We start from the raw sequence: 27,788 nt of genomic DNA, 5'->3' as shown, positions 1-27,788 counted from the left end.
GAGAGAGAGAGAGCACGAGAGAGGGGAGGGTCAGAGGGAGAAGCAGACTCCCCACTGAGCAGGGAGCCCGATGCGGGACTCGATCCCAGGAGTCCAGGATCATGACCTGAGCCGAAGGCAGTCGCTTAACCAACTGAGCCACCCAGGCACCCTGCGGCATTATTATTTATAAGAAGGAAGCTAATGAAAAAGGTCTTACGGTGATGATTCCAGAACGATGCTATTAGCTTGTGTTGAAGATGGAGATCTGTGATTCACAAATACTTCACTTGGGGAAGTGTGAACCACATGGTCTACCAAATGACCAACTGAAGATGGTCGTAACCGGGTTCCCTCTTGTGTGAATGCAGAATTTCGACTACATAAAGAGGAAGAAAAATTGAGTGAAAATGTGGTTTAATTCAACTTTTTCCAGTTTTTTACTTATTTGATTACATTAGAAAGTGGGTATATGTTTTAACACTAACCACACTGACTAAGCAAAATCTCTGACAAAGATAGTATGATTCAAACAGAAAGAATACCAAACAGGAAGTGAAGTCTACGATCTGAACTACAGTCAGTGATCTGCCACAAGGGTTTTACCTGTTCAATCTATTATATCTACCAACCTTAATGTCTGAAGGCTTTAGTCACTACAACTTAGTGTCTTAATCAGCATTTATAGGATTAGAGCATTTATACCTCATTTTATTGCACTTTGCTTTATTGCTTCTTCTTCTTTTTAAAAGATTTATTTCTTTCAGAGAGACAGAGAATGAGAGAGAGTGCATGAGCAGGGGAGGGGCAGAGGGAAAGAATCTCAAGCAGACTCCCCAGAGAGTGCAGAGCCTGATGCGGGGCTTGATACTACAACCCCAAGATCATGACCTGGGCCAAAATCAAGAATCAGACACCCAACTGACTGAGCCACCCAGGCGTCCCTCTTCTTTTTTTAAAAAAGGTTTTGAAGGTTTGCAGTTACTCTGCATGGAGCAAGTCTATTGGGTGCCATTTCTCCAACAGCATTTGTTCACTTCATGTCTCTGTCACATTTTGGTAATTCTTGCATTATTTCAGATTTTATCATTACTGTTTTTGTTACAGTAATCTGTGATCAGTGATTATGACTCACTGAAAGCTTAGATGGTAGTTAGCATTTTTAGTAATAAAGTGTTTTTAATTAAAGCATGCACACTGATTTTTTACACATTGCTGTTGCACATTTAATGGAATACAGCAGAGTGTAAATATAACTTCTACATGTACTAAGAAATAGAAGCAATTCAGTGACTTGCTTCATTGCAGTGGTCTGGAACCAAATCTGCAATATCTCAAAGGTATACCTGTATAAAGTAAACGGAGAGGATAAATAATTCAGAAATATCTCTGGTGTGTGTTCTTTTTTAATCCTTATAAAAGTTTTTATTTATGGGACTTCTTAAAAGTCCTAAAAATAAATAATGTATAACATATTTCCATCCACATAAGTGACAGTCACATGAATTATTATTTTCATTATTATTAATTATGACAGCTAACATTTGAACACTTATTATGTGCTAGGCATTGTTCTAAGCATTTTATATATATCACCTCATTTAACCCTTGTAACAATACTACAAGAAAGACACTTATTATAATTCGTAGATGAGGAAAATGGGACAAAGAGATTAATTAACTTGCTCAAAGTTCAAACTTTCAGTGATTCCAAGGCCCATGCTCTTAACCATCACACTATATTGTCTCTTTAGGATTGAGAAAAAAAACTTTTCAGATCATATCTAAAACTGTTTCATCACCTAGGAAATTTAATCAGAGCTACTGCTAATTAATTAACTCAATCATCTTTCCTCTGTCTTCTGTAATCTGCTCTAATTATTTAGTGGTACTAGTAACAAATGGAGAAATGGGTGGCTGGAAAATGGACCAAAAAAGATGGTTCTGGATTTTCTTCAAATAGCTGATTAACCTCCAAACATATGCAGTATTTTATAAAGAAAGATGATTTAGCAATCTGCAATTAGTAAGAGAAAAACTTGTGAGTCTATCTTTTTTAGCAGCTTAGCAGCTAGGAAGACACATAGGTATGAGGTAATGTTCTCTAAACCAAACTTTACTTTTGTTATGGTAAAAGTTTATTCTTGGGCTGAAAAACACCCACTGGTGACACAACTTTTAGAATTTAGTACAGGGGCGCCTGGGTGGGTCAGTTGGCTGGGTGTCCAACTCTTCATTTCAGCTCAGATTGTGATCTCGGTGTCATGGGATCAAGCCTCACATCAGGCTCTGTGCTCAGTGCTGAGTCTACTTGTCCAGCCCTGAGTCTACTTTGTCCCTCTCTCTCTGCTCCTTCCCCTGCTTGTGCTCTCTAAAATAAATAAATAAAATCTTTTAAAAAAGTAGAATGTAGTACACACTTATTGGATATTAATGTGTTTAAAATATTTCTGAAGTTAGACTACTTCAAATATTATATTCCATACCAAAACTCAAATATTTTGTATTCAACCTTTTGGGTGAACAAAGTCTATGAATACGCTGACATCTGTTTATCATTATTTAATTACATACATATATTATACACAATATATTTGTTAATACATTATAAAATTAACATCTTCAGCCAGTACAAGTTGATTATCTTATTATTATCTATACCAAACCATAGTTTTTATGAGAAATACTAGAATGAAGTATATAAACAGTAAGTGGTGAGTAATATAGGCTTCTTAGCACAGATATGGCTAAGCTTGTGGGAACTTATGTTGGAAACCCCTTTTTCCAGACCAAAGAAAGTGGTGGAACAGTTGGGGTAGGAGGTTAGGTAAGATGATCACAATCATTTAGCATTTTCAAACAATATATGCTTCCCTAGGAATTCTGGAGAGCCACATGAAAAAGGATTATGTCAGTAACAACCACATTTCCAGATTTTAACTCTATTACTAATAGATCTTGATTTATTGGCTAGACACCCACTCTGTACAGGAAAGTGAGCATCCTTGTTCAATGTTCTACTCCCTCATTCGATGAGACTTTTCCATGCCACTCATGCAGTAAGCTTCAGGCTATGCGGAAATAATGCTCTGGAGCAACAAAAATCATGTTTGACTAAGATATTTAAATGTAAAGATTTACGTATTTTGATCTTCAGGCAAGTCTACAGTCAGTCTGTACTTACTGATTAGGAGTTCCAGGTGGAGATCGTGATGGAAGGCTTTGTGTTTCTAACCTGTCATCAGATATTGAATTTCTGCTTACCACTTCCCAATCCATTAATTTCCGTGCCAAGGGCTTACTTGGGGATCTGCAGAAATAATTTGATATGTAAAAATTTTTATTTTTATACCCTCAACTATAAACCAAATCTTAGAATTTGTCTTAATAGATCATATTCTAGATGAGTAAACATAGTTTACTTAAAAGAAATTAATGCATTTAGTGGCTATTTACCCCATAATTTCCTAAGAAATTAAATCTGCTTTGTATGAAGAAGGAAGGAAAGACATGCTAAGAGTATATCTTAAGACATACTTAAGAGAAAATAGGGAAGAGGAGAAAAAGAAAAGAAAGGAAAAAAGCAAAGGAGTAGCTGGCTACCAAGTTACCTCATTTATAGCAACATTATAAATATTGCCTATTCCAGAGTTTCTGAAACTTTAGCTCATCTTGTGATGTATTAAACAATTGCCAGCATATTATCTTCTAAATACCCTTAAATCTACACCCTGATCCTCTACCTTAATAAAGGATGGGGTGAAAATGATAATTATGTATATTATAATTTTTTACATTTTACATATAGTAGTAGGCTAGTGGATTGTTTTGTTTTTTAAAAAAACATCTGGGTTAACATTCTGTCTTGTGGTAAGGAGTAGAAGACTACGTTTTATTACCTATCTATATATTGTCAGCTACCACAGTGATGAAAATGAGAACTAAGTACTCTTTTCAGAAAAGATACAGACCTTTGTAGAATATTAAAAAATATTCAAATTCTTATAGTGGCCAAAATTCATGGAAAATGTATGACATCTACTTTTTGACATGAAGAGTTAATATGAAGGTTAATATAAGGAATTACACTACTTACATAAAAACACATAACAAATAATCTTGTAAGCTGATAGTTTTATATTTCACTAATAAATTCACTGAAGCACATAGAAATTGACTGGACTAAAAAGCACGGTAACACCAAGAATACTCAATAAAATTTATAGACCTAGTACGAAGCATTAAAATAATGGTAAGTAGACAGTACTAGTTTTGACCTTTCATGAGACAAAGCATGTAAGTATCTATGTCTAAATATCTAAATTTACCAGTACAATGTATGACCCTAGGTCCTTCCCTACCTCCTGCATTTTATGATTTATGAGTATCTAAATTTTCAGTGCAATATTTTAGTCTATTAATTAAACCACAAGTATCTTAAATTACTTATGAATCCAAACCACACAAGTGCCCCATCATTTTGGGTATTCATAGCCAAAACCTTTTTTTAGTTTGGCCGAATGACATCTCCTTAATTTAAGAACATCATTTCCTAAAACAGATGTAATGCTATTGATTAAAAAAAAAAAAAAAGGCACTGGCTCAGATCTCATTTTTCATAAATGAATTCAAAGTAATATAAGGATGAACATTTCCCATTATCATGAGTTCAAATTATAGGGTTTTCCTACTTGAAGACAATCAGGACACCATTTAGCCCAACATCCTAATATTGCTGTGCAAACTCATATTCCTTTAGTCACAATAAGATGGAAAAAAAAGAATATTTCATGCATTTGATTTTTAAAATGAAGAGTACTAAAAGAAACCTTAGCATTTACTGCTCTTCTATTAGCCAATTCTCAAAGTTAACAAGCTATTCTTTCCCATATATTAGACTACTAAATGTAAACTGCAGGAGTTCATAATCATAGATCAACTACTTACGTTTTCAAAGAGAGGGAAAAAATCATTTGAAGGAGGAAAAAATCTAGCTATACTCACCCAGTATAGAGCATCAGAACACTTCACTGTTGTTAATAAACTAAACATGGTTGGAAATGCTCTGCGTTTTTTAAAACTAAATTTCAAGTGTTTTATTAACAGCTTTAACCTCAGAGACCCACCCACTCAAGCTTGCTGTCTATATTTCCTGTTGAATGTGGAAATTTCAGAGAAAAAAATACCACACTTCATCAGAGTGTTTGCAATGTGGTAAATATATTTTCTGACCATGGCACTGTATTCTTCTGTTGCATGTGAACATTCTTTTGCTTTTCTTCTTAGATTTTATACAACAATTGAAAAAGTGTGAAAGCAATTCAAAGAGGAGACATACTGGGGGGAAAAATTATTTATTTATTATTGCTGAAAACACCATCTTACACTGAAACTTTAAGAAGAAACCTTTTATATCTATATACCACCAATTAAAATTCTAAGAAGTGGACAAGAACTCTAGAATTCTCTAATAATTTAACAGAATAACTCAACAATTGCTAAAACCATGAGAGTATTTTGGTAGATATGCATCAGGTCTCAGGTCATCACAAGATTGTGATATATTACAAAAACAACCCCAGAGAAGCTTAAGTCTTTTGGAGATGGCAAGATCATTAAAACAATACCATTAAATGCAACTTTATCCCTGTTGATGACTTCTTATTCAGAGGAGGATTCACGGAATTCCACATAACAAAAGAATTGGGACAGTTATTTGAGGCTTCTCATATTGGAATTTTAGCCTACTATTCGTTAATATTTGTTTTATAAAATAACCTATTAAACAATTTCTCATTTTAATAATGCATATACAAAATGAAGAACTAAGATGCAGGTATAATTGTGAATATTTCTCAAGGTCACATATGATCAAAATATTAAAACACTAAAACTTATAAAGTAATTTGCATGGGATATTAACATTAATAAATACATCTATAATTTGGTGTTCATATGAGGATGTCATACTACAGTGGAACTAATTATCAAATCATGTTCACTATATTTTTTTAAAAAAGATTTTATTTATTTATTTGATAGAGAGAGACACAGCGAGAGAGGGAACACAAGCAGGGGGAGTGGGAGAGGGAGAAGCAGGCCTCCCATGGAGCAGGAAGCCCAATGTGGGGCTCGATCCCAGGACCCCTGGATCATGACCTGAGCCAAAGGCAGGCACTTAACGACTGAGCCACCCAGGCACCCCTCATGTTCACTATTTTTATAAATATCAAGCAAGAAAAAAACTTTAAGCTTGTTAGGAAAAGAAGAAAAAAGCTAAGTATTTTGTTAGATGCATTTTTAACAGAAAAGAATCAGAAAAATATTGATTTTGATTTTAACAAGTCTGAAAGAAATGATACAAATAAAGTGTAGTACTAAGTACTTGAATACCTTTTATATTAAAACAACAAAGTTAAGAGGAAGTAAATTATTTCATTCTTGAGAAATTTCAAGGAAAAGAATTTCAAAAACACTTTCTGTATATTTTACCTTCCTACAGGTGCTTAGCACTTTCTAACTGGAAACAAGGGTATCTAAGAAAGAGGGAAGATCTGAATAATTTCAGTAGCCATGTCTATTAGAGTAGGCATCTCTGTTCTTAATTTTTTTCTTTTCTCCCTTCCCTAATAATCAAGTAACCAAATAACCATTAATATGACACTAAGGTTTATATTTAATAGAGAAATGACAATATTTCCTTCATGAATCTAAAAACAAGACATAACAATAAATCAAATTCAGAATTTTGAACAAATGTTGAGACGATTTATATCATTCAAATTCAAGTAAGTTTATCCCAGCAAAATGCTATCTAGCCCTGACCAGCTAAATCCCTCAAGGCATTGTCACTGACAGTCTTCCTTTTGGATAGATTATTCATACACAAATGAGGATGAGGCTAAGCTAGGAATGAAGAAAAACAATGCACGTAAATTTTATCATTCAAACACATTTTAATTTTTTGTTTCAAATGTCCTTACTCCAAGGAACTTGAAATAGCCTTTATTAGGGCGCCTGGGTGGCTCAGTCATTAAGCGTCTGCCTTCGGCTCAGGTCATGATCTCAGGGTCCTGGGATGGAGCCCTACATAGGGCTCCCTGCTCTGCGGGAAGCCTGCTTCTCCCTCTCCCCTCCCCCTGCTTGTGTCTCTCTCTGTCAAATAAATAAACAAAATCTTTAAAAAAAAAAAAAAAGAAAAAAGAAATAGCCTTTATTATTTATCTTTACAAGCATTCAAGGCATATAGTACTGGCAAAGAGTCAGATAGTTTTAGCAGTGACTCCAACTCCAGAGGCAAGGAAGTGACAGGTTAAAAGGAAGAATCATAAAGTTAAATCTACAGTTTAGGATAAAAGGATTTAACTGTTTAAAGATTTACTGACATAAATGACTAGATTTTTCAATATAAAAGAAAATGCCTATAATACATTAAGTGAAAAAATAAGCAATAAAAAGTATGAAATAATTTTTAAATGAAATAAATATATATACACACACACACATCTCTGTGAGGATATACATGGCAAAATATAGTAATAGTAATGAATAGTAAGTACCAATTTTTTAAGGGGGGAGAGGGGTGAGGGAGGGAAAGAATCTTAAGCAGATTCCATGCCCAGTGTAGAGCCCAAAGTGGGGCTCCATATCTCAGGACCCTGAGATCATTACCTGAGACGAAATCAAGAGTCAGACACTTAACCAACTGAGCCACGCAGGTGCCCCCCCAATTTTTTAAAAATAATCATGTTGGGTTATGATTTTTCTTTATATTATTTGGCATGTTGGAATTTTCCCCTTTTTAAACAGGGAAACCTTGAACCCAGTTGGGTTTCCCATGTTTGGGGAAATCACAGGAGTCAGAATGACCTGAGTGCAATTTATAAGCCTCTCCCTGAGAGAGCCATTTTGTGATCATAGTTACCTTCCCAGCCACATAAGTATTGGCATGTTGGGATTTTAAAAAAATAATGAAGTATCACTTATATAAGTAGAACAAACAATAAAGCAATTTCTCCTTCTGGAGAGAAAAAAGAGAAAAACAAAAACTCCTTTTACTCAAGAAACACAAAACAGGAAGGTCTTTTTGATGAAGACTAAGAGCAAAAAATTAAAGTAAAACCAAAAGCAAAATTCTATAATTAATTTTTTATGCCTCCAATGGCAGCAGACACCAAGGAGATGAACTTTTTAATTTAAGGACTTATTCTCTGTAAGCCATTTCCACTGAAAAAACACTGCTTCATTTAAAACACATCTACCATACCGCACACATTACTACAAGAGCTGGGGCCAGTGCAGTGAATAAAACAGACAAAACTCCTGCCCTCATAGAGCCTACATTCTAGTGGGGGAGAGAGACAATAAAGGAAGTCATTCTTCACAGCTCTGAGACAGGAAGGCAGCCAAGCGTTCACCTATCTCATGCAGAACAGCAAGAACTATTCTGTAGAGGTTAAAAGTGTGGGTAAGAACTGGGAGGCCTGCATGAGAATCCTGCTACATCCCTTACTATCTCAGTTAAATTATTCAAATGCGCTGTGCTCAGTTTTCTCACCTGTAATGGAATTTACCTCACTGAATTATGGGGATTGTGAGATCATACACAAAAATTGCCTGGCACAGATAAATACAAAATAAATGTTAGCCACTATTAGATACACTGGCTATCTTCTGTCCACTCACATCCCCATACAGTTGATTCCATCACAGCAGCCAGACTGATCCCCCACCCACTCCCATATTTTATTATGGAACATTTCAAACATAAAAGTATAGAGAATAGTTTAATAAACACTGCACTCAGGACCCAGGTTCAACAATCATCATCATGGTCAATCTTGTTTCCTCCCTACCATTTACTTGAACCCTCTCACCCCAATTATTCTGAAGCAAATCCTAGAAATCATGGTATTTGTAAATATTTCAGTTTACCACTGTAAAACATGACAACTCTGCCAGGTTGTTAAAAATGCAAGTCAGTTTATACTCCTTCCAGGAAGGGAGGATCTCAGCCCTTAAATCCAAAGTCCTTACCATTTCTAACATGGGGTCATTCAAGTTCTGGCTGCTACCTATCTTCCTCTCTAACCACTTTCTCTAGCGCTGCCTTATTCTTTCTGGCCCATTACTGGCCTGCCTACTCTTCCTCCAACATGACAAGTGGGCTCCAGCTCCATGGCCTTGTGCTGCCTCAGTCCTTTACTTACATCAGATATCTGTTGCACCAAGCAGAATTTAAGCTCCATGGGACTAAGTTGTGTATTTTGTTCTTCACTGTATTCCCAGAGCCTGACACAATGCTCAGTAGAGTAGGTCTTCGATAAATATTTGCTGCCACCAATTTGGTCATTCTTCCTCCTTTCATTTATTGGATAATCCTGTTAAGACTGTTGCTCACACATCTCAAACTAGACCTGTGCCAGTTTAACTCCTTTTTCCAATACAAATTTGTTCTCTTTCCTGCATCCCCTTGTCCATTTTATGTCACTCAAATCTGATGGTCTTCCCAGATACTCCTGTCTCTAACACTACCTCCATCTAATTGATTAACAACTTCTTATAGTTCTACCTACAAAATGTTTCCCAAATTTGTTCCCTAGTCTCCATTTCATCACCACTCTTTTAGTTCAGGCCTTCGTTATTTTCACTTGGATTACCGCAATAACCTTCTAATTGGTTTCTTAGTACTGAGTCCTTACTTCTAACCCATTCTCCATCAACTGCTCATAAACCTGTTTTCTAAAACATAAACCTGACTATGTCATTTCACTTGTTAAAAAGCAAACTGGTTATAAACAGCTCCTAAAAATATCAAGATAACTAAATGGCACCCAAAAAAATAAACTTACTTCTTAACAATGTGATTTAAAGAAATACGGAAATGGACCGAATACTATATGAAATTAATCATTATGTTTTTCAAAAATGTTTTAAAAAATGAAGGAAATGAACTTTCTAACAAAATGTTACACTAATAATATAAAACTTGATTCAGCCTCGTCAGAACTATAATGCTTGGCACAGGATTTATCTCACTCATGTAAAAAACAAAAAAAGGGAATGAATAAACTAGACAAATTATTTCATTACTCCCTCAACATAACTTATTATTTAATTAAATAAAGGATCATGTGATAATTCTGTAATCACACTTGGAAAAAGGGTTTTTAGTAATTTTAATCTTTTAAAAACAATTCAGAACTGAAATAGAGGTGGCTTACCTTGCAAATACCCTGTCTTTATTTGCTTTTTCTTTGCCATACTGAACTGACTGGACTTCAGTTCTCCCACTGAAATACATAAACATGCACAATAATAAAATCTTAAAGAGAACTCTAAGATAAAATAAGAACATACAACATGATTATATTACAACTTCGTAAGAGACAAATTTCTAGCAGAGAAAAGGGGGCAGAGGATAAGAAAAGACTGGACTAAATTCCAGTTCTACCTGAATGGATGAAGCTTATTTATGGCTCTTCCACTAATGAACAACGATGTGTTCCATAGACAGTCCATTTTCAGATACTTCTTTATTTGAGAATGACTATCACTCTCACATCATAGGTTGGGTCTGTGATTTAGCTAGTGTCTCTACTACTCCTTGATGAAGGACCTGAAACATGGGGAATCTTGAGGATTCTTGCTCTTTTCTTGGGCTTTTCTTTCTTGTCTACTGATGATCACAGATATGAAGACTGTTTATATCCTCAAATCCTTCCTTGTCCAGACATAGGCAACTCCAGACTTTTGTATACAGGAAGGAACTAAGGACAGAAATATGGTTGCAAATTGTGCACTGTAAGCAATTTGTCCTGAAGCCAATCCATCTAGCAAGCACACAGTTTACGCATGGAAACTGAGCCTCCTCTGTGGTAAAGCAATGTGTTCAGACCAAATCTGTTACTAAAAACTTGGTTCTCAGAGAATTTGCTACTTGACACATCACATTATTTAAGTGTGAATAGACATAAATGTCTAGTATATCAAATGTAACCATTTACACATATAGGTATAATTCATATAAGAACAGCCAAATATAGGTTTCCAAAGCAAAGCAAGAAATTTTAAGATCATCTTCCATGGATAAGTATGGATACATGTGAACAGAATGGTCCATCTGTTGAAGTTTTAATGGAAAAGTCAGAAACCCAACCATGATTTTTAAACTTAGGTACACTGAAGTTTCTTAAGAAAATATATTTCCTCTAAGAAGGATAAAGTATACTTGCAATTGTGAAAAAGGTAACAAATTGAGGTTCACTATTATTTTGTATTTCCACATTAGAACAATGATTTTAATCCCTTGCATATTTTGGAAGAGAGATAATAAAGGTGTGTATCTGAGTAGGTTGGTGGAGTAGAATTAATAAATTCTCTGATATCTGAATTCCATCTCTCACTCTAAATAATATATCAACATTTTAAGTCTTACAAAAGTTCTAGTATTTCCAACCACTGCTTATTATGAGGGGAAAAAAATATTTATTTAACGCATACCCATTAGGGATAGGACCGTGTCCAGATAAACATTTGTCATGCTGCCATTCCTTCCTCAATTACAGGATTATTAATCATTTTGATGATTAAAAGGTATTTTGGCTATGTTTTAAAAGTTCGTAAGGACTACAAACATAAAACTTAACTTTTACAACTATAAACATATATGGTTTACCTATATACACTAATTTAATTTAATGTGAACTGAGCTGTCATGGGCCTCAATCCTCCTCCTGTGATCAGCTAAGTTTTGTAGGAGGCTTGCTAGACTCACAACTTCCTTTGTGAGTTGGCTTTCTGTTAGGTTCTACTTTTCTTCTGGTGGGAGATCAGAAAGTAGAGGAAGTCAAAAGCAGAAGACTGACAGACGCTGGTGGCTGCTGTAACAATAGTGGGAACAGAACGCTGGGAGAAACAGCACCTTCTAGACGGTGTGTACCATCCCTGATCAAAGCAGCCGCTCTCGGGCAGACCCAGAACCAACAGTGACAGTGGCTCTAACGACGGAATAGCAGGTTTAGGCTTACGGATACCGGCCTAGATGTAACACAAGTTTCCGATCCTTAAGTATTACCCATTCTTCCTGTTTCCTTCTCTAAAACCCTCCTTCTCCCTTTTGTTTTGACAGCCTCTCTAATACCTGTGTAACCAATTCCCTCAAACTGCTTTTATTTGAAAAATCAAAAGGACTTTCTGTGTCTCTGACTGATAATTTACCAGTAAAGAGGATTCAAATGGGACACTATTACTCAAAAGGCTGGATTAACAAGTTGAATTTTGTAACAAAAACATAAAGGTAAAATTGAAATATGAGGGAGCATAATATTTCACATTATCCATAATACTGTTTTTTAGGGTTTAATATTACTATTATTAGAACAAAATGCAAAACTGTACCATAATCTAAGAATACCAAATTCTGAGAGTAAGATACTTATTTTTAGAACAATGAGAAAATGACAATTCGTAAAAGAATACAGGCTCATTATAAGTAATTTTAGCAACATAGGAAAGCAAAACAAGAAGATTTTTTTAAAACCCCAAATTAAAGAAAATTAAATTAAATTAAAAAACAGTAAGACCCCCAAATTTAGCCAGAGTCTTATCCCTAAGAAATAATCTCCATTATCAGCTGGTAAAAATCATTCTAAAACTCTCTCTCCATACATAAAAAATGCTATAAATAGGGACATAATTCTATTAACAAAATGATTATGCTATATATCCCACTCTTAATGAAAACAGTATTAAACTGATTTCCCTTGAACTAAAAGAAAGAAAATGACTGCCATTCATATATAAAGAAAGAGAGATTAGGAAAACCTTAAGGAGTTGGTGTTATTAATATTTAATTTTTGTTAATATGGATTCTCATACTTCCACTAGTCCCTTGCTTCCTCATTTTCTTATACTGTCACTTTTACTTTATCAAAATTTATAGCATTTTAATTCTGTTCTATAGTCATATTTATGATAGTTATCAAGGATTAGTTCTAACCTTTATTCTTACTTCTTTTACCAAGATTCTTTTTGAGTCATGTTGACTTATCTTAAAATAAGTTTTTTTCTGGGTGCCTGGCTGGCTCAGTCAGTAAAGCATGTGACTCTTGATTTCAGGGTTGTGAGTTAGAGCCCCACATTGGGTGTAGAGATCACCTAAACATAAAATCTTAAAAAAAATTTTTTTTCCCAGATGGGCTCAGAGATGTTATATTCCCTGAAGTTTTGTATATTTGATGTTTATTGGCTTTAGACTTGAACGGCAAACTGGGTAAGTTTAATATTTTTCAGTCACTTTTTTTCTTTAGGACGTGGTAGACAAAGAGTGGTTCACATTATTATTAAAAAGAATACCATCAACTTTATGCCAAAAAATTCATTAACTTAGAGGGAAGAAATAAATTCCTTGGAAAACATGAACTACCAAAGCTCACTGAGAAGAGAAAGAAAACCTGAACTGCTTTATATCTATTAAAGAATTTGAATGTGTTGCTCAAAAGCTTCCTATAAACAAAACTTCTGCTCTAGATGGATTAATTGGTAAATTATGCCAAACATTTTTTTTAAAAGATTTTATTTATTTGAGACAGAGTGAGAGAGAGCGAGTGTGAGAGAGAGCACAACCATGGGGAGCAGCAGAAGAAGAGGGAGAAGGAGACTCCCCACTGAGCAGGAAGTCCGACCCAGGGCTGGATCCCAGGACCCTGAGATCATGACCTGAGCCGAAGGCAGATGCTTAACCAACTGAGCCACCCAGGCATCCCTTGCCAAACATTTAAAAAGGAAATAATACCATCACTACAGAAATTTTTCTAGAAAATTGAAAATGAGGGAACACTCCCAACTCATTCAGTGAGGCCAAAATTACCCTGACACCAAAACCTCACACAGATATTACAAGAAAACTACAGAGCAGTATCCTTCATGAACACTGATGTAAAAATTGTAAACAAAAATTTGGCAAACTAAATAAAACAGCATAGAAAAAGGATAACAGATCATGACCAAATGGGGTTTATCCTAGGAATGTGGGGTGGGGTTAACACTTGAAATTCAATGTAATTCATCATACAAATTAAAAAGAAAAACCATATAATCTTTGTAATAGCTGCAGAAAAAACATTTGTCAAAAACCAATATCCAATCCTAACAAAAACTTCCAGCAAATGAGCTGTAGAGGGAACTGCCTCAACATGCATTATATACAGCTTCTATGAAGAGCCTCCAACTAACATCGTACTTAATAGCAAAAGGTTGAATATCTACCCCCCTCCCAAGATAAGGAAAAGACAAGGATATTTATTCTCACCACTTCTATTCAGCACTGTACTGGAGGTTCTAGCTGGGGGAATAAGGAAAGAAAAAGAAATAAAAAGGATCAGAATGGAGAGGAAGAATTAAAACTGCCTTTGTCCTCTAGGTAGAAAATCTGCTGGAAGCTACAAAAAAGCTCCTAGAATAAGTGAGGTAACCAAGGTCTCACTAAACATTAAAAAAAAGAAAAAAAAATCAATTGCATTTCTGCTTAATAGTGAACAGTATGAAATTAAAATTTAAAAAGACCTCAAGAAATTAAGGATAAATTTAGCATAGACCTGTGAAACTTGTAAATTTGTGAAAGACCTGTACACTGAAAAACTACAAACAGAGAGAGAAGTAAAAGACAGCTTAAATAAGTAGAAGACATACCATGTTTCATGAGTTTGAAAACTCAATATTTTTAAGATGTCAGTTCTCCTGAAATTGATCTATAGTTTCAGCATAATCCTAATTAAAATCCAAGAAGTGGGTTTTTTTGTTTTGTTTTGTTTTTTTGAGAGAGAAAACCTGAATAAAAACTTCTGTACATGAGCGGGAGTGGGGAGGTAGGCAGAGGGAGAGGGGAGAGGGAGAGAGAGAATCTCAAGCAGGCCCCATGCCCAGCGCAGAGCCCCACGTGGGGTTCCATCCCACAACCCGGAGATCATGACCTGAGCCGAAATCAAGAGTTGGACACTTAACTGACTGAACCACCCAGGCGCCCCCCTAAGAAGTCTTTTTTGTAGAAACTGATCAGCTAGTTCTAAAGTTCAGATGAAAATGCAAAAGACCTAAAACATTTGAAACAACTTTTAAAAAGAACAAAGTTGGAGGACTAATACTACTATACTTTAAGACTTATAAATAAATCCAAAAATAAGTCCACACAAATACTGAAAACTGATTTTCAACAAAGGGGCAAAGGCAATTCAGTGGAGAAAGGGTAATCTTTGCAGAAAATGGTGGTGGAACAACTGGCTATCCATATGCAAAAAAAATGAACTTTATATAGCTTTTGTATATACTTCACACAAAAATTATTTCCAAATGGATCACAGATCTAAGTATAAGAACTAAAACTATAAAACTCTTAAAAGAAAACTGAGGAATAAATCTTTTCAGGCTTGGGTTAGGCAAAGATTTCTTAGCTATGACACAAAAGAAAGATCCATGAAAGAATACAACAGTAAATTAAATTTCATCAAAATTGTGAACTCTTTAGAAGAGGTAACAACAGGCACTAATGAAAATGTAATGGAACTCTGACAGCTGATGAGTACATAAAATGGTAAAAACCGCTTTGAAAAAATGACTGGCAGTTTCTTGCAAAGTTAAACATACATCTACCTTGTAATCTAGCCGTTCCACTCACAGGTATTTAACCAAGGGAAGTTAAACCATATAAATATTTCTACATGAATGCTCACAGCAGCTTTATTTGTAATAGCTCAAACCTGTAAATAATCCAAATGGGGAAACAACAATCACTTAATATCCATAAGCAAGTGAATGGATTAACATATTGTGATGTATCTACACAGTGGAATTATACTCCACAATAAAAAGAAACTAACCACCAATACAGACAACAACATGGATGAATTTCAGAATAATTATGCTGAATCAAAGAGGCTGGACTAAAAAGAGTATGTAACATGTATGTTTCAATTTATATAAAATCCGATAAAATGCAAACCAATTTATAGAGACAGAAAGCAGATCAGTGGTTGCATGGGGACAAAGAAGGGTGGAAGAAAGGTTACAGAGGAGCATAAGGGAAAAATGGGGGAGGATATGCTTGCTATCTTGATTATGGTGATGGATTCAGGGATGTAAATATATCTCCAAACATCAAATTTTAGATGTTAAATATGGTAGCTTATTGTACACCAATTATGCCTTAACAAAGCTGTTTAAAAATATAAAATCTGCTAGGACTAGGCCCATAATCTCTCAAGGGCAATAACAGCCTGAATGGCAGGTATTGCTCCTCACCCTGCCAATATTTTTTTCTTAGATTGTTCTTTAGCTTGTTTTTATTAACTTCTGTGGTTGAAATTTCATTCTGTTTCAGTGATTTTTCTCCCAAACTGGTTTCTTTAACTGTCTTTTGTACTTGTCATTGTGACTAGATTTTGTTTGCTGTGGTATAGATTGGGTAAAATCCTTGATTTTTTTCTCATTGTATCTGATACCAATGTGAATTACAGTTGAAGGCAGGTTACTACATTCTATGCATTTCTCTGTTGTCTAAAAGAAATGGTGTGTGTACATTTATGTATATGTCATATTTTCAAGGACAGAGGGAAGGAAAAATTCTGCTAAAGATAAGTGTAGTCCTTAGATAATAACCCCAACGGTCACTTAATTAATAATTAAGTTTATTGAGGGACCACTGTTATGGTCTACACTATTTTCTCAATGGAGATTTCTTCTGCCCCTCCTGAGATTTAGATAAGGAGGCTTTTTTATTTTTTTCTTGACTTTTACCAGTGATCTAATGGACTGTTCTCCCAGCCCATCTGTCCATCCATCTGTCCGTCCGTCCGTCCGTCCGTCCATCCATCCATCCATCCATCCATCCATCCAAGTAGGCTCCACACCCAGCATGGAGCCAAGTGCGGGCCTTGAACTCATGACTCTGAGATCAAGAGTCACAAGCTTAACGCACTGAGCCACACAGATGCCCCATCAGTCTGTCTATTTTTAAATTTATGAGTACCATCACCTTAATTTTCTCAAAATTGCTTTTAGGAAGGTTATAGAAGAGTTAAACATGACACCACTTAAGAATCTGCTGTGCCATTTTTGTGGTTAAAAGTTTCCTAGTTCTGTTTAAGTGTTGCCACTGAATTTGGGGGCTTTTTTTTGGGGGGGGCATATATTTTTAACAGTATATTAAAAGCATTATACTGTTATTTTTTCTGAGATTACAAATTGGGCATTTATAAATGTTTGAGATTTACAATATATATCTTTTCTGGGCCACATTTAAATATTTTCTACATGAATATATAACATGAATTAATCTAACACATAATGATAAAAGGTTTTATTTACTGAAGATGGAAAATCTTTTGTGAAGCAAAAACAGAAATGGATAACATTTGTTTTAGTAGAAGATTATGAATGACTTTGCTATGTGATTCTTACCAGGTTGCACTTAAAAACTAGCTTTCATGGATCTTTTTAGAATTCCAGAGGCAAAATTAATCAGAACTTCTCCAAATTTAGAATTATCCCTCAAAGACTTTCCTTCAGGAAAAAATAAAAGCTATCAAGAATAAATAAGACAGTTTTAGGAAAAGGAATCTGGGGTTATTGTTCAATGACTAAATGTGATTTTTGCATAATAGCTGGTTGAACTCTTTATAACAAAGGGTTTAACAAACTCATTCATAAAAAAGCAAAGTACAGTTATCCCCCACTTTTTCAAAGTTTGTGTTATTGCCACTCTGCTTTTACAAAAAAGGGGAGAAAATAGCATTCAGCATTTGTTTTGTAGCAAGCCACTGTAGAGGCCGCGCACACCGCAAGCAGTGAGAGTACCCCACAAAGCTCCTTCCAATGAAGTACACTCAGCATCTCCGCATTAAGCCACCAGAGCTTTGAATTGTGTCTTTGAGTATCTGTGCTTCCTCTCAATTTATTTTGTGCATTTGTTAGCAAGATGTGTCCTATGAGAGGTGATTCTTGGGGTCTGAAAATGCAAAATAATTTTTCCATATAAATTAATGGTAATGGCTTCTTCACGCCATTTGGCTTACAAAAGGTTTCATAGGAACATTCTACTTTTGGATAGTGAAACTGGCAATTATATGCTCATGCAGAAGACACTTTTGCTTTTACAAATAAAGATGTCTTAGAACAAAGAAAAGTTTTCTTTTAAATATTTAACAAAGTCAATGGAATTCATAACATGTCTAGAACATAAATAATTAAATATGATTAATTTACTTTAGAAAATAATGATCTGAAATATAGTCAATGGAAGAGGTTTCTCCATCTGGTTAAATCACAAGAACCTTTAGAACTTTTTGCTGATCTATAGGGTCCACGCTCCAGAGAGTTTGATTCAGTAGGTGTGTACGAATTATAAACATTCTATGATTGATTAAAACAGACCTTTATTTTAAAGTGAGGAAAAATACAATAACAAAGCATTAATGCATAAGCAATACTTACCAGTACCGAAATTTTGAACCTAATGTAAAATAATGTGCAAAAAAATTCTTTTGAGGTGGAAGTGGTCTGTCCAAACGGAAGAATGTGTGATGTTCTACACATGCTTTCCATAAATTTTTGCATGCTCTGTAATTCACCATATTAAATCCCAATAATGTTTCTCTAGATTCATGCTGTAATAAATGACAAAATGCAGAGAATACCAGGAAAACATCAGGGTCTAATGCTCCATTTAGTTTACTTTCTACAGATAAATATTCTAGCCTTACAAACAACTAATCCTTGTAGCACAGTACCTTTTTTGCTTATCCAATAAAAAAGCAGTAAAATAAATGGAAAGGTTTGCAAAATGTGGATCTCACCTCATTCTGTAATATTATGACTCAGGACTTTTATTTTAGAACATAGTTAGAAATAAGCTTAAAAACTGATATATATCTGTTTTCAAAACTTACTAGCTGTAATTCTATTTCAAGGTATAATCCTGGCCCATAAATTAAGCTTTAAGATATACTATCACACCTATTAAAAATAATTTGAAATTTATAAATCTATCTAGATTGTCAAAACATAGGAATATTCATTCAGTACTTCTGAACACTATTACGCAACTCAAGTTTTAAAGTAAGCAGCAACATAACAGAATCATTTTTCTCTAAAAGTTTGGCAAAAATTAATATTTAAATGGTTTCACTGAAGTAAACTATATATAGTAAGGCACACGTTTTAAGTGTACAGCTCTGGTTTTCACACAATGAGTGCAACCATTTAAAACCCAACCAGAGTAAGAAATGGATTATTACTAGCAACTCTTAAGTATTCTTTGTGCCCCCTTTCTATGAGATTCTCTTTGAAAAGGTAATCACTCTTCTGACTTTTATCACCATAGATTATACCTGTTTTTGAACTTTATATACATGGGATGACCCATACATTTCTTTAGGTCTGATTTCTTTTGTTCAGTATTATATTTCTATATTCATCCATATGGTTGTGAAAGTCATTTTCATTCTATATAATATTCTATCATATGAATATACCGGTTTAGTTATCCATTTGTTATTGATAGACATTTGATGTTTCCAGTTTGAGGATATAAAAATACTGCTATGCGTGTGCATTTCTGTTGTTGGATCATAAGATATTTGTGTTCATCTTCAGTAGATAATGCCCAACGTTTTCCAAAATAGTTAGATCAATATATACCCCCTCCCACCAGCAGTATATCCTCCACATATTCACCAACCACTCACTTCTCAATCTTTTCATTACACTATTCTGGTGGATGTGTAGAAGTATCACATTCTGGTTCTAATTTATACTTCCCTGATGATTAATGAGGTTCAACACCTTCTCATGTTACTGGCCATGTGCATGTCCTCATTTCTGAAGTACGTGTTCAAGTCAGTAGCATATTTTTGAATTGGGATGGATATATAACCAAGGATGTGGTGTGTGTGTGTGTGTGTGTGTGTGTACTATATATATCTACTTCACTCTCTTTTTTTTTTTTAAAAAAAGATTTTATTTATTGACTTAATTGACAAAGAGAGAGACAGCAAGAGAGGGAACACAAGCAGGGGGAGTGGGAAAGGGAGAAGCAGGTTTCCCGCTGAGCAGGGAGCCCGATGCGGGGCTTGATCCCAGGATCGAGGGATCATGACCTGAGCCGAAGGCAGAAGCTTAACCACCTGAGCCACCCAGGCACCCCTACTTCACTCCCTTAACAGTATCTTTTGACGAACAGAGTTTTTAATTTTAACACAGTCCAGGTTATTGATCTTTTAAGGTTAGTTTTTCTTCTATGTCCTGTTAAATGTCTGCCTATCAAAAGATATGAAGATAGTTCTGTAACTAAAATACAGTAAGATACCCATGTATAAACATTAAACTACTATGCTAGAAGATAATATGCTTAAAATACCTACTTCTTGATCACCGAAGAATTCTTAATTATGCTTAACAGTGGCTTTGTACGCACTAATAGTTTACATGTTGCACCACACTCCATAAATAATGCAAAATGACAGAGGTCTTACACAGAGCAGTATGCAGTAATGCCTCTCAGTAGAAGAGCCGATCTAAGAATCATATACGTTCTTTTGACACATTGCATAGTTCAAAAATTCTGTGTGATTTTGACTTTCTACTAATTGTATTTGGACAATCTGTAACAAATTTGCAATAAAATCCACCCTCCACATTTTGTATACAATAGATACAAAATGTTGTATTGAAAGATAAGTAGTTTCTATAAAGTTTGGGTATTTAAAAATAAAGAGCTGTTTCAGAGAGAAATATTAACAAGGCAACATTCTGTAGACTATGACTATATACGTCTTTAATCAGTTGTTAGATGACTTTTGTTGATGTTATCTGTGACTGAACACATTCCTAATGATATATTACCTTGGAGAATGGTTTTGAGGATTAAAAGATATGAAAATAGCTGTGTAATTATCTAGTAAGACCTCAATAAATGTTAAATACCACAACTATTATTGCTAACAATGATAGTAATATTAATAGGAAAAAAATCAGAAAAATTGACTTCTACGTTGCCTTCTACCAATATAATAATTTAAAATATTTGTTCTCACGTTTCCAGATAAGATGTTTTGAAACATGTACAAAAATGTTCATTAGCAGCATTAGTCATAATAGCCACAACCTGGAAATGCCAAAATTGTCCACTAACGTAAGAATGAGTAACTTATGGTATATTCACTTAATATAATACCATGGAGCAATAGAAAAACTATTGCTTTGTGCAAAAATATGGATGAACTCACAATGTAAAGGTTAGATAGTAGACAAAAAGAGAACATTATGTATGACAATTTTTTAAAGCTCAAAAATAAGCGAACTAATCCATGGTGATACAAATGAGAATAGTATTTACCTCTCAGGAAGGTTAATGACACAGATGGGCATTAGCTCCATTAGCAATAATACTAAGGTGGTAGTAATGTTCTACAATATTAGTATTATATATTTATTATATACTTACCAAACACTATCCTTAATATTTGTATACTTTTCTGTGTAATTCAATAAAACTATAGAAAAAAACTTTTATATTTTTGAGTATAAATGATAAATCATAGTCACTTAGATCATCACCCTCTGATAAAACGCAGCTGACGCCAATATTTTTAAGGTTCCAAATACATTTTACACATATATGCACACACAACCATCTTGAAATCTGCATTAATTTGTTAAGATTTCCAAGAAATAATTTAAGGATAAATTATTTTAATTTTGATTAGATAAAATCATTAACAAGGTGAAGTTCTTTCCAACACTGTATTTTCCATGATAACTCAGTGTATTGTATTTAATATATAAAAAGGGTATCACCATTCCCAAAAAGGGAGGAAACGTACTATACATTCATGAACTAGAAACAAAACTAAACACTCAGTCTCCCTAAAATAAAATGAACTACATAGGAAAAGAAGTGCTTCAGATTAGTAGCAGGGGGAAGAAAAAAAAAAAAAAAAAAAAAAATATATATATATATATATAAAAAATATTCAGTTCCCACCCTCATGAATAGACCCTGGCAACTGACAACGAACATCACGATTGAGATCAGTTTCAAAGTTCAAAAGAGAGCAAAATGGATATATAGAAGTACTTTAAATCAGAACCACAGTGACACTGTGGAAATAAATAAACATTGTCATGAAATGCAATTAACTCACGAGGCAGTTATCAACAATATTAGTAACACTTTCACTCATACTAAAAGATCAGCCATGAATGACTTCATTTCTTAAAGACTTCATTTATGTAAATATTATTTATTTTATATAAATGTTATTTATATTTATACAAATATTTATAAGTATATTCATTTATACTAATAATTATTAGATCACTACTCACCACTTCTTTTCTAAGTTGAATAAAAAACTGTTTGCACTTGAAAGAAATTTTTATAATCTTCAACCTGGATAAAAAGAGAATGAATGGGAGTATTTAAAATACTGAATAAAAATAAAAACATTAACTTAAGAAAATAATGCAAAAAGTAACCTTTTAACTGTATTTCAGTAACATCTAAACATTCAATCATATATAGACACATTACATAAGAAATCTAAAGATTCTGGTGCTTCATGAAAAAATAATTAGAATCTATATGAAGAAAGTTTTATCTGAATATTTGCTGTGAACTATACCTTTCCCAACTTTATATCTAGAGAAATACAAAAAAACACGTCACAAATTAAAATTTCAAGATATACCAATGAGATATACCAAGAACTGGTTCTGTAAGGAGCTTAGAAATCAACACCTCTTCTTGGATTCCTAAGAGAGGGGAGGGCACAGGAACTGCTGCTCCCAAGATCTGAGAGACTAACAGGTGAATACAGAGAACTGCAGCTTACCAGAGCAGAGACTCAGCGAGCAGAAACTGCCAGAGGAACCAGTGCCAGAGGAATCTGAACTATAATTTAAGAATTGTTGGAGGCTCCGTGTGGACAAATTCAAGATTGAAAAACTCCAGAGGGACCCAGTTATGGAGGAGGAAGGGCCTCCTGTAATGTGAAATTTACCTCGAGAAGCCCAACCAGATTCCCACGGTAAATACCAGACACAAATACCCTTGGGTTTCCAGCAAGGGAAGGGGAAAAGGAACCATTTTGAAATACACTCTGTTCTTTTTTTTTTTTTTAAACTAGTTCACCAAATCCTCACCTGCTCGGGTATTAGCAGAGCTTAGCCAACCTGAGGAAACCTAATCAGCTCACTCTAGCCATCCTATCTCACCTAGCAGGGAGGAAAAACACAGAGAAACACTTGTGAAGCTCACAGTCTAGAGGCATGGGCTCACTAAAAGAGAGAGCTAATCATAGGATACAGAACACTTGCCATCCCCCTACACCTCACAACAAGATTACTAAGGGCCTATTTATAACACTTCCTTTTACTGGAATATCACGTCTGGCTATCAAAAAATTACAAGGCATACCAAAACGCAAAAACACGAGGTGAAGAGACAGAGCAGAACCAGACATGGAAGAGATGTTGGAATGATCAGACTGGGGATTTAAAACTCTATGATTAATATGCTAAGGGTTCTAATGGATAAAGTAAAAATCATGTAAGAATAGATGGGCAATGTAAGCAGAGATGGAAATCATTAGATTTCCTTAGAAAGCCAACCCTCCCCCCACCAAATGCTATGGGTAAAAAACACTACCACAGAAACAATACTTTTCATGACCTTATTTGTACACTGGACACAGACGAGGAAATAATCTCTAAGGCAGAAGATATATCAATAAAATCCTAAAAACCCCAAAAGCAAAAAGAACATAGACTAAAAAAGAACGGAACAGACTATCCAAGAACTGTGGGACAACTACAAAAGATGTGACATACAGTAACATACGGTAATGGAAATACCAGAAGGAGAAGAGAAAGCAACATAAGAAATGTTTGAAACAAAAATGACTAAGGAACTTACCCAAATTAACATCAAATGCCAAACCACAGGTCAAGGAAGCTCAGACAACACGAGCAGGATAAATGCCTTAAAAACCACACCTGGGGGGCGCCTGGGTGGCTCAGTCATTAAGCATCTGCCTCTGGCCCAGGTCATGGTCCCAGGGTCCTGGGATCGAGCCCCATATCGGGCTCCCTGCTCGGCAGGAAGCCTGCTTCTCCCTCCCTCACTTCCCCTGCTTGTGTTCCCTCTCTCGCTGTGTCTCTATCTATCTAATAAATAAAATCTTAAAAAACAAAAACAAAAACAACAAACCACACCTAGGTATACCACTTTTAAATTATAGAAAATTAAAAATAAAGAAAAAATCTTGAAAGAAGCCAGAAAAGAAAAAACATCTTATCTATAGAGAAATAAAGGTAAGAAGAGTTAAATCCAGCTTCTCAGAAATCATGAAGCAGGAAGAAAGTGGGTAAAGCGTTCAGAGAAAAAAACCATCAACCCCAAATTTCATATTCTGTAAAATTATCCTTCAAAAATGAATGAGAAATGAAGACTTTCTCAAATAAAAATTGGAGGAATTTGTTGGAACGAGACCTGCCTTGCAAGAAATGTTAAAAGGAAAAAAAATAATATAGGCCAGAAACTTTAATCTATATAAAGAAAGGAAAAGCCCTGAAGGACTAAGTGATGGTAAAATAAAAACTTGATTTTTCTTATTCTTAACTGATCTAACATATAATTTGTTCAAAATACTAAAATAAAAAATGTATGCAATTATGTATGTTTATGTACCTATCCTATATATACAATTATATACTTATAAATGCTTATATATAAGTGAAATGATTGACAGCAATGATACAAGGGACAGGAGGAAGAAATTAGTATTCTCTGATTTTTTTTTTTAAGATTTTATTTATTTATTTGACAGAGAGAGACACAGCCAGAAAGGAAACACAAGCAGGGGGAGTGGGAGAGGGAGAAGCAGGCTTCCTGCCAAGCAGGGAGCCTGATACAGGGCTCGATCCCAGGACTCTGGGATCATGACCTGAGTAAAAGGCAGCCACTTAATGACTGAGCCATCCAGGCGCCCCAGTATTACCTCATTATTATAAGGTACTCACAGTACCTGTGACATGGTATACTATTATTTGAAAGTAGACTTGGATTACTGTAAATATAATTGCAAACTCTAGAGCAACCACTAAAAAAAAAATAAGAAGTAAAACTAATAAACTAGGAAAGGAGAGAAAATGAGATCATATAAAATGCTCAATTAAAACAAGAATGGCAGAAAAAGTGAAACAAAAATGGAAACAAAGAACAAGAGCAACAAATAGAAAACATTAACGAATATGTCAGATATTAATACAAATATATCAAAATACTTTAAAATGTCAATGGGCTAAATATAACAAAAGACATTGTCTTTTAAGACATTGTAAAAATATTTAAACAGTATTTTAAATATAAAAACATATATAGGTTAAATGCAAACAAATGTATAAAAATATACCATGCTAAGACTAATTAATAAAAAGCAGGAGTACTAGGGATATAATGTACATCATGGTGACTACTGTTAATAATACTGTATTGTATATTTCAAAGTTGTTAGGACAGATCTTAAAAGTTACCACCACAAGGAAAAACAATTGTAAACTATGTGTAGTGATGAATATTGACCAGATATACAGTGATAACCACTGTGCAATACATAAAAATACTGAATCATTATTGTACACCTGAAACTAATATAATGTTATATGTCAATTATATCTCAAAAAAGTAAGAATGAAAGCAAAGAAGAGTAGCTCTAATAATTTCAAAATGCAAGACTTTAAAGTAAATAGTTATTGAGGATAAAGCAGGGCATTCCACAATGCTAAAGGGGTAAATTCTCCTAGAAGACATTATAAAATCTTAATGAATATGAAACTAACAACAGAGCATCAAACTACAAGAGGGAAAAACTGACAGAACTACATGAATACAGTATTGTATTCGGAGACTTCAACACCCCTTTATCTGAAATGGACAAACTCAGCACACAGAAAATCATTAAGGACATAGTTGAACTCAATAATATTATCAAATGGATATCATTTACCTTTACTGATTACTTCTTACAATATGAAAATATACATTTTTCTCAAGCTCATTTGAAACATTCACCAAGATGGATCATATCCTCAGCCATAACACACACCTTAACAAATTTGAAAGAATAGAAATCACATAATACCTACTTTCAAAGCACAACAAATTGGAGGACGAAGGAGTAGGAGACCTAAATTTCATCTGGTCCCAGGAATTCAGCTAGATAGGAATCAAACCATTCTGAACACCTACGAACTCAACAGGAGATCGAAGAAAAGAATAGCAGCAACTCTGAACAGGAAAGCGACCACTTTCTGGAAGGTAGGACGTGCAGAGAAGTGAATCCGAGGTGATATTCGGGAAGACAGATGGCAGGAGAGGGGGCGTCCGTCAGCCGCTACTGGCAAGTAATAGAGCGGCGGAGCACAAAATCGGAACTTTTAGAAGTTGGCTCTGCTGAAGGACATCACTCCAGTGGCTAAGTGGGGGGTGGAACCCGCATTGGGACAGTGTGGTCTCAGGACCCTCGGGGTCACAGAGAGACCGGGGGTGCCTGAGTGCAGCACAGCTCCCACCTATTGGAGCAAGGAAGCCGGCTGCAGAGATGGAGCCGAGGAGCGGGCTCTCAGCTCGGGGTTGCCATGAACTGTGATCCACGGCACAGTCGGGCCACTGCTCCTCCAGCAGGGACCCAACAAGCAGCAGATCTGGGGAGACTCCCCTTCCTCCCCCGGGAGGAGCGGCATGGGAGCGCACCGCAGGGATCTTCTGGGTTTGGAGACTCCACACCGGGTTGGGTGCCAGAAATAAAAACGCTCGGTCACAGGCCGGGTGAGCACGGAGTGCGGCCGGAGACCAGGGAGACGGGAGTGACTGACTGCTTTTCTCTGGGGGCTCACTGAGGAGCAGGGACCCGAGTTCTCGGCTCCTCCAGGGCAGAGATTGGGAGGCTGCCATTTTCGCTCTTGTCCCCCAAAGCTGTACGGAAACCTTGCAGGGAACAAAGGCTCCTGAAAGCAAACCCGAGCAGATTACTTAGCCTGGACCCAGCAAGGGGGGGTGCAATTCCGCCTCCAGAAAAGACATTTGGGAACCACGGCAACAGGTCCCTCTCCCAGAAGATCAGCAAGAACAGCCAGCCAAGACCAAGTTTACCAATCAATGAGAACGGCAGAACTCCAGCTCTAGGGGAATACTGCACGTAGAATTCATGGCTTTTTTCCCATGATTCTTTAGTCTTTCAAAGTTAATTTTTTTTTTAACTTTTTCTTTTTTTCTTTTTTTTTAATTTTTCTTTTTCCCTTTTTCAACCAACATCTTATCAATCCCCTTTTTAAAAAATCTTTTTTTGGGGGGATGGGTTAGCCTGGTGATGCATATTAAAGAGGGCACGTTCTACATGGAGCACTGGGTGTTATATGCAAACAATGAATCCTGGAACACTACATCAAAAACTAATGATGTAATGTATGGTGATTAACATAATAATAAAAAAATATTTTCATTTTTAGAGTCACATTCTATCCCTTCATAGTAGTTAACCTTATTTTTGGTATATATATATATGTAAGTTGTTCTCTCTTTAAAATTTTGGGATACAGTTTCTTCTAACAGACCAAAATATACTCTAAATCTCTAGTGTATGGCTTTGTTCTAGCCTCCTGCCTGCTCACATTCTCTCCCTTTTTTTTAAAATCCTCTTCTTTCTTTTTTCAACCAACTTCTTATCTTTTTTTTTTTTCTTTAAAGATTTTATTTA

At 35.1% G+C, this 27,788-nt stretch overlaps 1 protein-coding gene across 7 annotated transcripts in view; it reads right to left on the bottom strand.

The window, feature by feature from the left end:
• Positions 1-27,788, bottom strand: part of PTPN4 (protein tyrosine phosphatase non-receptor type 4) — a 223,558-nt gene that overhangs the window by 47,266 nt on the left and 148,504 nt on the right. For 6 of the 7 annotated variants that reach the window (XM_081814594.1, XM_081814592.1, XM_081814596.1 and 3 more), the window contains exons 11-15: positions 22,360-22,423; positions 18,466-18,638; positions 10,203-10,271; positions 3,164-3,289; positions 200-358 (exon numbers count right to left, since the gene is read on the bottom strand). In XM_081814594.1, coding sequence (XP_081670720.1) covers positions 200-358; positions 3,164-3,289; positions 10,203-10,271; positions 18,466-18,638; positions 22,360-22,423 — 591 coding nt within the window. The remainder of the gene's footprint in view (positions 1-199; positions 359-3,163; positions 3,290-10,202; positions 10,272-18,465; positions 18,639-22,359; positions 22,424-27,788) is intronic. The other variant, XM_081814597.1, reaches the window with a different exon arrangement.

The sequence above is a fragment of the Leptonychotes weddellii genome, chromosome 3 (genome assembly GCF_054177405.1).
Source record: "Leptonychotes weddellii isolate Sample4059 chromosome 3, ASM5417740v2, whole genome shotgun sequence".
Classification (NCBI taxonomy): domain Eukaryota; kingdom Metazoa; phylum Chordata; class Mammalia; order Carnivora; family Phocidae; genus Leptonychotes; species Leptonychotes weddellii.
This window is presented reverse-complemented; position numbering and strand designations above follow the sequence as displayed.